General features: G+C 37.1%; 1 protein-coding gene across 3 annotated transcripts; it reads left to right on the top strand.

Annotated features, from left to right (window-relative positions):
- Positions 1 to 184: 184 nt before the first annotated feature.
- aay (phosphoserine phosphatase) lies at positions 185 to 15,708 on the top strand. 3 transcript variants are annotated; one of them, XM_022802650.2, is made up of 10 exons: positions 185 to 344; positions 736 to 933; positions 1,229 to 1,318; positions 9,047 to 9,196; positions 9,449 to 9,516; positions 9,789 to 9,923; positions 12,954 to 13,086; positions 13,404 to 13,523; positions 13,666 to 13,737; positions 14,220 to 15,708. In XM_022802650.2, exons 4-10 carry the CDS (start codon positions 9,107 to 9,109, stop codon positions 14,298 to 14,300), a joined length of 699 nt encoding a protein of 232 aa, XP_022658385.1. In that variant the 5' UTR covers positions 185 to 344; positions 736 to 933; positions 1,229 to 1,318; positions 9,047 to 9,106; the 3' UTR covers positions 14,301 to 15,708. The 3 variants fall into 3 exon arrangements, with proteins under 3 accessions (XP_022658385.1, XP_022658386.1, XP_022658383.1); XM_022802651.2 differs by lacking the exon at positions 1,229 to 1,318; XM_022802648.2 differs by lacking the exons at positions 185 to 344; positions 736 to 933; positions 1,229 to 1,318 and adding an exon at positions 6,490 to 6,788.
- Positions 15,709 to 15,962: the final 254 nt, after the last annotated feature.

Below are 15,962 nucleotides of genomic sequence, written 5' to 3'. Positions count from 1 at the left end.
CCGATTTTCGCGGCCTTGCATGCCCTCTCTCTTGTACCGAAATTTAAAACGTTCCCGCGCGCGGGCCTCTGGCAGCCTCTTTCACGTGAACCCTTTCCACAAAGGCTACCCCGATCTTCCACGACATAATACATCCTCGACTATCAACTGCTATGTGTCTCCGTAAGCCCGTCATTTTTGCCCTTTCTCATGCAATATCTCTTGAGACGCAGCTCGAAGAGATTCATTTTCTGCTGTTGTCTATGTCATAGTAAACAGGCAGCCAGTGAGTTCCAATCAGACTTAGAGCCGACTCGCGCGACTACATAAGAGCTGATAAGACAGTCAGATACTTTGAAGACTCGGTACGTAAGTTGGGTCAAGCTGTGTATCTGTTTGCAGGACTTCCGATGAGAGTTTGTTGAGTAGAGATTGACACCCATCTTCAGTTTTCTGTTGCTCAACTTCAGTCTATCCACATCCGTGAGGCAATAAAAGTCATATGGTGCACAGCAATAATGTTCTTCAAGTTTCATACTCCATCGCTTCGAGGGATGTTCTTGAGACTGAATCAGCCGTACTAGGTTGTCTAAAACATTGTTAATAAGATAGACACAAAACACTGTAGTATAGTTACTTCTCTGTGGTTGATGTAGCTGATGTACAGCTGTTCTACTGTGTGTATGTTTGTGAGGATCGTTTTTTTCTATCAGCTGTGATTTAAGTAGTGCATGTTTTTCTGAATTGTCAATTTAGTGCTGTGCCATTCCATACGTACAGTGTTTCAATCCACCTTGCGAATGGTGCTCTTACTACAGTTTCTAAAGGTGGCGAAATATCAGCAAGACAGAGTAATTACTATAGCCGCTGCTGCTACATGCGGACTCTTTCAACCGCTTAGTACGAGCCTGCGACCGTCTCCGCGACCTCTCGACTATGTGAAAGGTGAAATGGGTAAGCTATCTATTATATCTTAAGTATTATTTAATAGGTACGTAAAGCTAGAAGTAGTGTGGTTGGAAAGTGTGATTTTTTAAAGAAATGAATTATTTCTAACTCCGAGAATTTCTTAAATGTTTGAAGTATTTTGAAAAGTTTTTAACAATATCAATGATGGATTGGTAAACTCTGCAAAGGATTTTACTTCAGAGGCCAAATACATAAAGTGAAACTGAACCTTCTTACTAGCAGCACGAACGAGTGTACATTTTCTGTTATAAGTTCACCTACGAAACTTCTGCAACTGTAGCAATTCCAGCATCTACATGCGAGAAATACGTCAGTCAGGGCGGAAGGAGATGAAATCGTTTTGTGCAGAGATCTACAATATGTTTAAGAGGTACGCAGTACAATAAAAGACGCTAGCAGAGAAAAAAAATTTCGCTAATTTTAGACATAATAACTTAGCATCCGTGTTCTATACAAACATTTGATTATGTTTGTGTTTTGTTAACAGCGATCTGTGATGAACACGGTGCTATTAGTGCGCTAAGCTCGTATATTGTGTACCGCTCCGTTATCAAAGCTACGCGGTTCGCTTATGCTATTCATCATCACTTGTCGCTATAATTCATTAGGTTGTAATGTTTGCTCACACTAGAAAATCAAACGTGGTAACGGCCCCTGTTGAGATAGTAATGCTGATACATAGGCATTTAAATGATTGTGGTGTGATGAGATCTGCAGCTTCGAAGTGGTCCACGCTTGATTATCGCGGGGTTATCTTTTTACGACTGGAGTAATTAGAGCGTTCAATAGATAATCCGAATTGTAAAATTAATGCGGAAATGAATTGTAAACAAGGTTAACAATGTACACCTCTGTTTTTCTCGCAGAATAATCGGTTTTTTTTTAAATATAAAAGGCTTATTAGATATTTAAAAGGATCTGCGGTATCTGATATAAAGATAATTGGGCACTCTGCAATTAAATTGTATTGCGTCGGAAAATCTCGGAAAGGAATGTGAAAACAAGAACGGAAAAATCGGATCGATAATGTTTGTATATCGATTGGCCACCCTTATAACACGTTTTTTTAATGTATCAAATGGTAAAAACTGTATTGTGTAGACCAGTAAAAAGTCATATCTTTTTACCTGTAACTGTGCTTCATCGACTTAAGGGCTATTAAAAAAGCCATAAGAATGGATACATTGGATCGGAAATCTGCATTAAATGCATTACGGTCCGTACTGATCCCTGTCTATATTTTAACGATGATTACTGCTTTGACATTTGCTTAATATATGGTTTCACAGAAATAAGTTTACAGACGATATAACAATTTATATTACAGTTGAACTTCTACTAAGTCCCTCTGTGTCTAAAAATAAATTCGCTCCATATAAAATAGCTTTCCAACTATTATATGAATAAAAAACTCAATGACACCTAAAATCTATTTTGTTTTTTGATAATCTGTAGTTGTTGGGTGTTGGCCAGACAGATAGTCGTCAAGTAGAGTTCGAATGGAGTAGTGAGTTATTCTACTGGTAGCTATCGTTAAGACCAAGTGCACTTGTATCAGACAAGCTACAGCCGCCGACTTTTGTAAGGTAGTGTGCATATAACGATTCAGAATTGCTAACCTCAAATATCTGATTAATCTCATTATAATCGCGTTTTTTCTTAAGGCATTCGTATTTCATGGCCTAACATCTAGGATACTAGTTACCAGATGAACATCGTAAAGCGGTGCGCTTCGCAACAGCGAAGTAGCAATTTTATCAGATTTGTTCTCATCCGAACTACCTCTAAATGTATCGGATGTCTAGATGTACGAATGCCTGGAACAGATACAGCCAGCTAGGTGTTCATGTACGAAAGCTCGAGGAATTTCATCCGCTCGTGACAAGGGTGTCCCAGAGAGCAGTGCTCCGAAATGGCATAACAGTATGACCTGAACAGTTTTCAATAGGTCGCGCGAAACGAAATATTGGGTTGAATTTAGACTAGATGAAGTCAAGCTAGCAATTCGAATAAATTGCTGTTTAGAAATCTGTTGCTAAATTGAGATACTGGACGCAGTCACAAGCACACAATAACGTGTCCCCAATTTGGGAAAACATCGTGATCTAATAGTTTTGTTTGTGAATTACACATTCACTATTGGGGCTTCTATGATGTCAAACGCGTTATTCGTAAACGTCGTCTAATAATACTTGAATAAGTTATTTTTCTTTCGTTCAGATGGTGGTTCAAATGTCACACAAAAATAACGGAATTCGGGTTGATTTCGGTATAAAAACAGAAGCGAAGTAACTCAGGTAACTTATAGTGAGGTTTAGAGGTACTTGTTGTGTGCTATCCTGCGATCAAAACAAGTGATCTAAAAGAAGCTGAATCTTCCAACGCCAATAGAATTCCTAAAGGCTTGTTGCCTGTGGTACAGCGGAGATAATTTCGTATAGATTATGGCAACAAAAGACCTATGAAAAGGAAGAGAAAGTAAATAGGATGAGAGAGGCAAGGACCGCTAGCATGGTTGCTCTGCCACCTGTTGAGTAACTCTGGATAAATCAGGCTAGATCACCTAGCAGTCTTTCAGGCACTATTGAAGATGAATTTGAAGATTTGTCGACACAGCAGGACAGTTCAGAGTCAGCCTAAAGTCGCACTGTATAATAAACTTACGGTTAATCGTCGCCGCAATACAAAAAACGGACTGTTTAAATGCAATAAGACCTTCATCGATATCACGGTACCGATAATCACGTTTTTGTTAAGGGGAATAGTCGTAAATGAATTTACAGGTTAAATGGATATTAATCGGTAGAAGCGAACTGATCGTTTGCCGTGAGCAAACGATATATATATATATATACAAGAAACTCCATTTATTTTCTAGGTATACGTGCGGACATTAAATATAAAACAAATGTCTAGAGACCATAGTCTACACAAAGAATAATTGCTTCTTTAAACAGGAGAGTACGTGGGAGGAAAGCTCGGCTGAAATATCCAAGTGACTGTCTTCATAGGTGCTGTGAGCATGTAACAGGTTCGAAATATCTAGGATATATAGAGTCGGGTATCGTTTTTTGGACACCCCGCGAAACTTCGTGGCAACAGTGTCTATAATTACCAAAAAGGATGTTCGAAATAGACGAAAAAGACGGACGAATATTCGGATATCTCGTCACATTAGAATCTCTCACCGATGAATTGCGAAGACGTGATTTCGAGAGGCGGGGAGTAAAAACAAAAGATTATTTCGAAAAAATAAATTCTTACTAACGATGGCAGTCATGTAACAGTAATGTAATAAGTAATAATAATGTGAACTTTGGAGGTAAACAGACTTGTTATCGACAACTTATAGAACTAAAAGAGCTAACAAATTGTTCACTAGCTTAACGGGAACTAAACCTCAATCTTAAAACTGAACACTTAATCACCAGATGGCAAGACAGGATCTAGTGACCGCTTGCCGTCTCATTTTTGGAAATATGAAAATTTCTGAAAAATTGTCTGATGACATTACTTATAGTCGATCACTTTCACTCTAGGAAAGCACAATTAGGTGCGATAAATATTTTAGAATGAACTGGATGACAAGAGCGAAAATTTGATGCCTGGTTGCGTCAGTACGTAGCAGAAATAAGTGGACTAAGGTATCTTTGAAGTAACTTAGCCTTTGATGCCAACAGCTTGGCGGAACGTTTTAATCTCTTTTCCACATACAAAATATTAGTTACGTATATGCTAATTTTAAATAGCTACGCTAAAAATAGATTAACTAGCGGAAACTATGAACTCCAAGATTGAACTGAAATCACCCAGTTATTAAAGGCGATAGCAGCAAGTTCATATTCGGAATAATGGAGGTCCTCCCATAGTATTACTCAGATAGTCATCTTTCAGTAATAATGATGGGGTAATTTTGAGCAACGTTGGTACGGAAACGAACGGCTACTGCTGAGATTAAAGGTAAGTTAGGGGTAAAATATGATACGAAGAACACGTAGTCTGTATCTCATAGTAAATACTTACAAAATCAGTTCGTCGATCTTATTGACTCGATGTTTCATTCGTCTCGAAACATTTAGTAACATCTCCTATCAGGCAAAGTTTCCCGTTCCGGTTAACTTGACAAAATTGATTGAAATTTTCAAGCGACGCAAACGATTGCAAGAAATCATAAACGACAACTAGGTACACACAACAAAACGCCTAGGCCTACAATTAGTAAATAACTAATATATAAGTAATTATACTACATATATATGTGCATCCAATGTTTAAAATCGACGTCACATCAGCCTATAGTGGTTAATTTGACCCTAAACCACTACTGTCCGACAACGATCGTCTTACTTAAAATATCGTTCAGCTAGGTAATATCCCCTCCGCTAAACTGTGGATTCTTTGGCATAGAAGTGTAAGAAACACCTCATCGTCGTAAAAAACGTGTTGTCTGTAATTAGCTGCCTTTGGCAAGCGTTTGATCCTGACGACTGAGAGTGGCAAATAAGACCCCTTCGAGTTTCATGATAAGAGTTTACCTGTTTATTTGTTCTTCTAACTTTGCGTCCAATAATCGTGTGCAATTTTTCTGTCCTTTGTGCACCTTTGCCTACTTCACATTAGTTTTTCTATTGCTCTATACTAAGGTATGTATTGCAGCTACATAATTAACCAACCAAGAACATAGCCTAGATGACTCTGTAGGATGAGCTTTTTTTTAAATTTCCATGATGTAGCTTTCAAAGAGGATATGTATTATATGAAAGTGTTTGGAACAATTGAAGTTAGAAACAGTTTACTAAACAACTAAAGATGACGTGCACAAACGATTTTCATGGGTCTAGTTCGATTCATATCTAGCTTACTGTATATGTATATGTATGTCATTAGGCATTACTACGGTTAGCTGGTTCCCAGCAATAAAAAAATCCGAACGAAAAGTGCCGAAGTCCGAACCTAGACTACCACGTGTTTTTAACTTTAGCATGCAAGCATATTACTATTGCGCTGTTACTGGGACACTGTGACACTGTGAAACTGTATTTGGAACAGGAATATCCTATGTAGATCTAGCTGCGATTGAGGCCTTGTAAATTTCACTTGGCCCGGATACCGTTTGTTCGTATTGGTAACACGTATAATGACAATCTCTGTGTACTCATAGACATACAATATGTCGATAACCGTGTGCTATCCTGCCTGTTGTAGTTCGTATCTCTATGGAAGAGTTATGCCTAACTAACTTTGTAATGAATCTTGATACCGTAAGTAGTCGTTCGGTTGAAACTGCAGCAATTTTGCTATTTCACCATAGCCAGACCCTATCATACGTAAAAGCAATAGGACGCTCAACACGTACTTCCTTTTTGATCTCTGCTGGCGATGTTTCCAGAAAAAGGAAAATATGAGAAACTAACCTAGGTGCGGGAATCTTACCATCTGAGGAAGGCACTCGCCAGATCTCTGTGATAAGATTATGATTGTGCACGATACGTCATCATGGATCGAGTGTATGGCAACCTTTGTCGGCTATATAGGTTGACACTGAACTTTTATTGCAGTGTCTGTCTCACATGTTTTGCTACGAACGGTCAGCGTTTGAAAACTCTTAATTGAAAGGGTTACTTAAGGCGCTGTCTAATTGTATGCTGTAATAGTTTCGATCAAGTCATTTCATTTTTCTGTGATCTCGTGACTTACTGTTTATCAATAGGTGACGTAGCCATTTGTGGATCGTACTGAGATTACAGGTCATTGTAGTTCGTGGAGTGTGATAGTAATTTCACTGCATCAACAGCTGTGTAGCGGTTTGGAAATTGGTGTTAAATATCATTCAAAAAATGGTAATAATTGCTTTCGAACTGGTGTTTTCATAGATCTATTGTAGAATTGCTTGTATGATTTATCACTAGATTATAAATGACGTTTATGAAGGTTGCTTGTAAAAGGCTTAACCGTATTAAAATTGTATGAGTGTGGATGAAGTAAGTCAGTGGTTCGTTCCTGATATATCTAACTAATGAATGTGGTATTGAACGTAGTCTGTAAATAATTGTGCTTTACGTGAGATTCAGCTGATAATTAGGATAGCAGATAATTAGTACAAAGATAACTGGCCTTTGATCTCAATTAAAACGGGCTTCGATTTTAAGTTCGAAGAAAGTCAATAAAGGGTTGGCCGATCGCTTACCAAAAATTATCAACACATTTTTGGCTCGCTTCTTTCCTCTACATGTTTAACAGAGCAAATAAAGGAATCAACAACATTTGAAATAGTAAGTTGCATTCTAGCAATGGTCTACAAATATATGGACTATTAGTTGATTATAGTGCAGCACAGATACGGATTAATAGACATGTGCAGATATTTGGGATATCTCCAATACTAGCTTGTATTAGGTAACGGAAGAGTCGTGAACGAACTGTCTACGTTATCTCGTTATACAGTTGAGCACATCTCGTCTCTTGCCACGGAGATAACGTTAACAATAAGAAAATTCAACCGGAGTTTGCTATTTAAAACGAACCTCATAATTGTCTGGTAAGACGCTGTAGTATACAATGTCAATGGAAGCTATCTGATGTAGAGTTCGGTCGAGTCCACATCGTCGGCCGATACCTGATAAAAACTAAGATCATCTACGTCTATTTCAATCTCGAGTGGCCTCATCTAGTGGACCACCGATATTATATATAAGATATTTTAAAACTATAACATACGATTCGCTTATGCAGTTCTCGTAAGTCAAAGCAGATGTTACACCTATTACAGATAATTTTTCTAAACACACTTGTGCGTCAAATGAATTCAGAACATGTTGATACTCGAAAGGGATCATGTGTTATTTGCCGATTAACTATTACAGAGCTATAGATTACGCAATATCACAACAGAGAACCAGAAAGTGCTAACAATATCCATCATGTTTTACGTATTGAGTATCGCTTCTAATCCTTACATAAAAATACACCTCAAAGGGCGGGCAGTCAAGACTAAAAAATAGCTAAATAGTAAGAGCTAAAAATGAGCTATATTTCAGTGTATCTACTTACATAAGAAGTTACTGTAATCAGTCTTTACGTTTATAGTTACTATATATAACTTGCATTTTGAGTTTAAAGATAACAAAGTATTGTGAGGACAAGTTTTCTGTTATGCATCTTGCAAGGTGAGTTCAATCATAGACTAAATAGGACATTTTAATTGCTATGCACCCAAGTGCTCTGACCATCTCAAATTGCCTTTATCACCTAAAGTTTAATAGAAGAGTATAAGAAGTGTTTCACTTTGCGCAGAAGCATATATGTTTTAGCAGAAATGAAAAATTCATTTTTATTGGTAAAATAATATTATCATTGTTAACTAGTTTCTAGACTGGCAGACGTCTCTTCCTTGCTCAATGAAATTTCACTTTGGCTCGCCATTCTCGTCGTGCGTAGGCATATTAACAAATAAAAAAAAAAGCTTGACTTCCTGTAAATGGTGAAAAAATGTATATATAGATTGATTGACGAACTAATTGCTAGTGTAAACAACCTTGACAATGAAATTCGTCGTGATGAACGTGGACAATGTGTAACATAATGCAAATTTGTATTTATATCTGACATGCAGTTATATAATGATACAAAAAAAATAGGTAGATGTTTTTCAATGCATGTATTACTAAATTACTAAAATTAAATTTAAGTAAACTAGTAATTTATTTAAGTAAAGAATAATTAGAATAATGTTAATAAAGGAAACATTAATGTATCATTGATAGTTTAATATTATATGGCATCCTGAACAAAAGCGAACAAAAACAGGTTTATAGTCATAGAAAAAAAATGAATTTATAATTGAAACAGACCTGGAAGAAAAGCATCCGCTCCTTTCCTTTCAAACTGCTTTGGGGCTTTACAATGCCACAGCCAGTGTCAATAGGAATTACTTTTTGACGCGATAATGAGTAGTCACTATATCTTGAGTAATGACCACTAATTACTACACCGTTACAAATGTTTTGCGCCATAATCTTACGCAGCGGTCAGGGGGATTTGGACTAATTCAGCACCAATGGCTATTAATAATAATTTAATATTCGTCTGTCATTTTCAGCCTTCATTGATAAGACAGATTTCGTTGAGTAGTACGAACAGCTTAGCCATTGCTAGAAAAATGCCCGTTCAGCCTTTATCGTTAACAGAAGCCCAGACGAAAGCTATGTGGCGTGCGGCAGACTGCGTCTGTTTCGATGTTGACTCGACAGTATGTACTATCTTCGCTACTTTTATTATTATTATTATTTTCCTTTAGGTTTAGGCAGTATAATTTGTAATTTATGTAAAACTCAATGTTCTATCGATGCGGCAACTGTTGAACCCGATATACAGTGCCATTAAATTGACTGTGTAGCACAAAACCTGACTTTTGGATCAATCGTATAACATTCAATATCAGTGAAGCGCCCAGAGCATAATAATGACACGCATAATATTTAGCGGCAATAATTTTTTTCAGGTTTGTATGGATGAAGCAATTGATGAGCTGGCACGTTTTGCAGGACTTGACAAGGAGGTTGCCGATCTGTAAGCGTTTTCATCTAGACTATGTATAAAACCCACCACAAGCTGCTTCAGTTACAAGGAAACTGCCATGAAACTGTCAAAACCGTCACCTCTTAAAAAGAAATTTGAATACCCAATATCTTAAGCCATGATTCGCATTATTTTCTGCAGTTTATTGGGCATATATGCGGTTTGGTGTATACATTCGTTAATCGATTTAAATTGAAGCAATTTTGTTAACTCTTCTTTTGATGAGTGCTATTGACTGTTCTCGTGTTTTATATTCATAATAGAACAGCGAAAGCAATGAAAGGTGGCATGACCTTCCGTGAGGCGCTCACGAAACGTCTTGAGCTCATTCAACCAGATATGGCGATGGTGGAAACATACATTCGCGAAAACCCGCCTAGGTTGTCACCTGGCATTGAGTAAGTAATTAGGCTTATTCTTTCTTACCACATCAAACGATTGAATGTACTAGCGTGCATTCAGTCATGTGAAACGATTCGATATTTTCTGCTTACGCAAGTAGCTATATCATTATGACAAAAGTAATGAGAAGTTAGATATGCTCAATGTTTTTGCATGTAGTTTACTGTTGATCGATATCTGTAAGGCATGTTGTGTCCCTTGTGTTAATCTTTTCCTATGACTAACACTTTTCCTATGACTACTTTATCATCATTAAGAGGCTAAAAAAATCCATTTAACCAGTACCTTCTACAGCCTAAAAATTTCATTACAGTATATCAAAGTGGTAACCAAGCTTAGGTGATTCTTAGGATGTGCGGTTAATCGTTTATGGGTGGGAACACAGTGCGCGGAATAGATTTAGGATACATATATAAGACATTTCCTCATGACGTTCGATTCTAAGTTTGACGCCTAACAATTTCCTACGAGATACAGGCAGTTCTGGTGAATGTCTATTTACACCACTTCTTTTTAATGGCACTACTTGAATTGTGTTACGTATAATCTAGAGTATTCGAAACGTACGACGAAACAACTTGCATATGTTTGAGCGTCATTCGAGTCGGATGATCAACGTAGGAATCTTTTATTCCAAGGAGGTTAACAATTAATGCATTACTCAGACCAGACTTCGCTGCTAAGGCATTCGTTTGGTATTGTGGGAGTCTTAACCAGTAAACCCGGTTGGACATTAGATGTCCATTTTCATTTCAAGAAAAAGCAATAATATAGTACAATCGATTTATTGTCTAACCCGCTCAAGAACTGAGGCGCCGGCTTCTCTAATAATCTTCTTTAGCCTTCAGCTCTAGGGCCGCTCTTTTACAAAAAGTCCATATGTTTGCCCAGGAATGTACGAACCATCATTTTTCAGGGTCCATAGATAGAGTACACTTATTTAGATTCTAAATGAACGGATTTAAGATGCATTTAAGGGCGGTCTCATAATGAGGATTGTTTTTGTCAAGCATAACGCCATGTCTAGGTATCGACTCGACGTAGTCAGACTTCAATTTAGTTGTCTGGTATGTGTACAATACCCTAAAAGGACAAACACACTCGTGGTTGTTTTGGATAAATTTTTAAAGAAAGTTTCCTGCAAAAAGAAGCAATAGTTAGTTGATATTTTGATGTTATTTATTGTGACATGTGTGACTGATATGACACAATTAGAAGGCTTATACAGAAATAATTGGGTGACTAATGCAATCCGACTGAATGTATTTGTCGAAGAATTTGCTTCTGAATGGCAATTCCGTCAATGAAATTAGCTGAAATAGGCTCAGCATTAGATCGCAGACCACTTGAGCGGAAAATAATGTTGAAATTTTAATTACGAATCATTTCTGGAACTAAGTCTGTGTACCTGCATTTGTTGTTCTGCTGTTGGCTTGTGCCGTCTGTTGACTTTTTGGCGGACACCGCATCTCATTTACAACCACGGCAATATAGGGTTTCACCAGTGCTTTCGCCGTTACTTTAACTAAAGTGTAACTTCACTTAGCAAATCGCGAAATTCCATTGGTGTTACGCTTAATGCAATTAATAATTTGAACTGATTGAATAGCACGCACAAGTCAACTCACATAGCTGGGTAATTCGCGCAGTGGAAGGTTTCCGATAGCGAACGAAGGCATAAGCACGGAAGCAATATTTACGAAAACTGGTGCTATAGACATCCTCGTCAAAAAAACAAAAAGGAAACTATGTAACAGTTGAAGAAGTTGCTGGCTGATCACTATTTTTTGAGGTTATCGGATTGATATTTGAATAGTTGAATCGCTCATAGTTTAGTAGCAAACGTTGAGATATGTGAAAGTAAATCAGGCAAATCGGCCTCGATTCTCTCCGCGGTGCTTTTATTGAGAAAAAAAGCTGGACTGTGCGTGGCAACAGCCATTCGATGCCAAAATGCTAACAGGAGACAGTGTTTTAAATGTTCATCTATGTTGCCCAACATACCAATGTTTATTTGAAGACGGCTTCCCTGAAACCGAAGGATGGCCGCCTGTTGCAATTAGCTTGGCGCTACCGGTTTCGCTCTCGTTTATAATATGGAAACGGCGATTTCCGTTGCAGTGGAGCCTTAAAGGACACTGTTTCTCCGTTTTATTGTGGCAATAGTACCAAACGTTACGGGCCTCATGTATTGATGAGTGTTGCCATATAAATATATAAAAATAAATATAAATATAAGTAAATGAGTATTTATGGCTCGCCTGAACAATAGAATGATCGATTTGGTAGCAGCAACTGAATCTACCTTAATAACACGCTTTTTTTGCAGACGTAAGGGTAGAAATTTTCAATTCAGCTCAAGAAACATTATGTTGTAAATCAAATGCATCTGGGATCACTATAGAACGGTTTGGAATAGAGGTCTTGGGGCGACGGAGCAGGTAGTAAACATAGCGCTGGTTTGCCAAATATATTTGTGTGACCCATACACTGACCGATTAGCTTCTTGTGGTAACTATTAGCAGCGTCTAAGACAACATTAAGCTGAGATGACGATGTTGTTACCTCTATCACATGGGTATTCGCTTTTTCTTGCCGCGTTGAATATTGGCTAAGGGATTAGAGCAAAATGACGGAAGTGCACCGCGTGCTTTTTCTATTAAATGATGTTACCGTAAAGATAAAAGAATAATTGTCATCATAAACGTAGCTCAAATGAGGCATTTGGACAGGGTTTCAGTTTTTATAATCAAATGCAGTACAACTTGACCTAAATACTTTGAGGTCTTCCATTACAAGGTGGACAACATCATCCTGGAACAATAACGAAATCACACTCTTGAGATATATATATATGTTTTCAGTTGATTGTAATCTTGTAGCATCCCAAAAGAGTCTTGAATATCGTCTCAGAAGAAATCTTTAGATGATACCTTATCAAGTAAATTGATCTATACGGTCTATACTGTTAAATTATTTATTCCGTAATATATTTTCTATCTAATTTCGTCGTCTTTTTGGTTTAGAGAACTCGTTGGTCATCTGCATGCGCGTAACACAGCCGTCTATCTCGTCTCTGGCGGGTTCCAGTCGATCATTGAACCAGTTGCAACCGAACTTTCCATCCCTCATGAGAACATTTTTGCGAACCAGCTCAAGGTGATTATCCAACCAAGATACAACGAACATAGACAGTGTTCCAAGCAACGGTATTAATCGTAGCAATTACTTATGGCCATCAGGCTTCAAAAACTAAGTAAAACTAGACCAGTAATCTGTAAACATCTATCGCTTGCAAATGTATCTGAAAAGTCAATACTTATTCCCACAATATGTAGACATTAGGCCATTAATTAGCTTTGTCATTAATAATTGTCAATAGATAGATTATCACAAGTAAGATTCTCTCTACTATATAGTAAGAAAACCACTATTATTTGCTGAGATGGTGTATTCTATACTTGTAATGGTTGCAGTTCTACTTTAATGGCAGTTATGCTGGTTTCGAAGAAAAGCAGCCGACGAGTCATCAGGATGGCAAAGCGCGCGTTGTACAATTTCTTAAAAAGAAGTTCGGGTATCAGCGAGTTGTCATGGTATGTTGTAGCCGTACTGTAATCAGGTTTCTAACTCTTTGCAATATATAAATGCAAAATAGAAAATACGCTTCTGAGAACTATGGAAATGACCATTCTTTCACATATGTGGATGGATATTAACACGAATTTAACCCTTCAGGTTGGTGATGGTGCTACGGACCTTGCGGCTTGCCCTCCTGCAGATGCCTTTATCGGATACGGAGGTAATCAGGTATGAAACGATTCTGTTTCATTGTATGCTACAAAATGCATTGTGAAATAAAAAAAAAATATATATATATTAGATTTTGATACTATATCTTTTATTATTTCCGCTAACAAGTAGCTCAAGCCCAGCTAATTATCTCTGTAGCATAACAAGTACGATTAAATAAAGGTATATATATATATATATATATATATATCCTTTTTAATCCCTTATTATTTTTATATTTATTATTATTGTTATTTATATTAATATTTATACCATATAAAAGTAAAATTGGACAACTTTTTCCAATGTAAACATACTTCTCGTAAGTTACTCGGAACATACAACAAATCTAAACTATTCAAAACAGTATCGCTATTTATTATAGTTTTTTATGCCTAAAGAAGAAATAGTTGATGCAAGACACTATGCGCTTATATGATCTTCCATAATTGCTCGTTCAGTTATACCATAGTTTCATGTTTGTACTGTATCTTTTCCAGATTCGCGAAAAGGTACGGGCGGCGGCACCATGGTTCGTTGAATCGTTTGATGATCTCGTTTCCGAGTTGCGAAAGGCATAGGCCTTCAACATCTTATTCTTTCCTAGCATACCTTTTCTCAGAAATTAATATTAGCTTGAGCAAACGCAACTGTCTCAGAGACGGAAAACAGTGTTGATTGGACGTGCAGTTTTGAACGTAATACTTTACCCCAAGGCACTCACCCAACAGTATTTCGGGGTCCCATTATACGACATACACCATTTTGCAGAATTGTTTGATTCAGTTTGGTCACACTAGCGGGTGTTACAATATATTTCTTCGAAGAAAATTGATGCGACACAAGTATGTCAAGGGACAATTTATCGACGAGTCAAATGTGCCTCTCCGCCTTTGAGAAGAAAGACCCGAATCTGAAGACTATTCGAAAACTGCACCTCATATGGCAAAAGATCTGTTCAAACCAATTATTTATGATTTAGCCTGGTTCACCCATCTCAGAAGATCATCTCTATTTTCGATGATTTAATTTTCCACAGTCTGGACGAGGGAGGCAATCGACGAATAGACACCTTCGAAAAACTGAACTTTATTTCAATTGTTAGATATGTTAAAGGTTTTGAGTATGCTTGTATAGAATATACATATAAAAATGTTGTGACAGAGTACACAGTCTATTGCACTTTTAGGTAAATAGACACATTTTTTCAACAGCAAAAAGTCAAGCCATTACGGACATATATACACAGTGACCGGATATCTCCATGAGCAATTGTTATCTGTTAAGGCTCTCTACAATTGAAAAAAAAAAAGCTAAAAAATTAAAACTTATTAGGCTCCTTAACTCTCTGTAGTTTTACTAAAAAGCGCCCCTTCCATTATTTAGATCATTGGCTCAACTCTTCGTAATTCAAATATTATTTGTAAGTCCTACGATTACAATTATTGTTTTATTCATTGTATAGTACGTATTTATTCGTTAGCAAATCTTAATAAATCTACACAAACCACCAGAACGCCCGTATATGTATTTGTTTGCCACTATATTGGCACCAGTAGTCCAGAAATAACTTTTAATGAGCAAATGTTTTGACCAAATGCAACTACCAGACATTTTCATGAATCTTTGAAACGTACTTGAGACCGCGTTGTCAAAAGGGATAATAATTTTCCATGCATGATTCAGAAAAATAAAAATACGTATCGACACTTATACTGCATATCTGTAATATAATAATAAGAAATTTAAAAACTGAATAGTTTTTACCAAGCTGTTCCTGTACTACTCACAGCCAATGTAACAGCGGAACGTGTCGACGAATGCCGAAATTATTTCTAGTGACCATAATACGGTCGTTACCACGACATGGCAAACAGGTGTATTTTTTACTCAAACTGACACATAAATCGGCACGTTTCTTATGCTGATGTACATATACGTAAAAAACAAGTGACATTAATAAACTGTGAAAACAAATGTATCAATACAGTTTTCGTGTTTTTCGTTTAATGCACTTACCCTTTGCAATGTATCGCTTCTGGTTGCAACAAATAACTGTTCGTGTATTACCTGTTACGATAATAATGTAGGTTCAGTATTTAGTTCATAGGGCAACCTGTTTTCCATACTGTCGTACCACATGATATACGAGCAGGGATTAGGTCAGTTAAATGTATAAATGCCATTAATCTGGTTGAGCGTAATGCAAATTCTCAAGTGATGTGGGTAGTTGGCGTGTAAAT

The sequence above is a fragment of the Varroa destructor genome, unplaced genomic scaffold, assembly GCF_002443255.2.
Source record: "Varroa destructor unplaced genomic scaffold, Vdes_3.0 BEIS01000004.1, whole genome shotgun sequence".
In the NCBI taxonomy this organism is placed as follows: Eukaryota; Metazoa; Arthropoda; class Arachnida; order Mesostigmata; family Varroidae; genus Varroa; species Varroa destructor.
The sequence above is the reverse complement of the archived record's forward strand: the minus strand, read 5'-3'. Positions and strand labels throughout refer to the sequence as shown.

What these genes read in the sequence shown, in the direction of transcription:
- aay (XM_022802648.2), top strand. An exon ending in GTTTCGATGTTGACTCGACA is followed by an intron (nt 9,197 to 9,448) that starts GTATGTACTATC and finishes AATTTTTTTCAG; the next exon opens with GTTTGTATGGATGAAGCAAT. An exon ending in TTTTTGCGAACCAGCTCAAG is followed by an intron (nt 13,087 to 13,403) that starts GTGATTATCCAA and finishes TAATGGTTGCAG; the next exon opens with TTCTACTTTAATGGCAGTTA.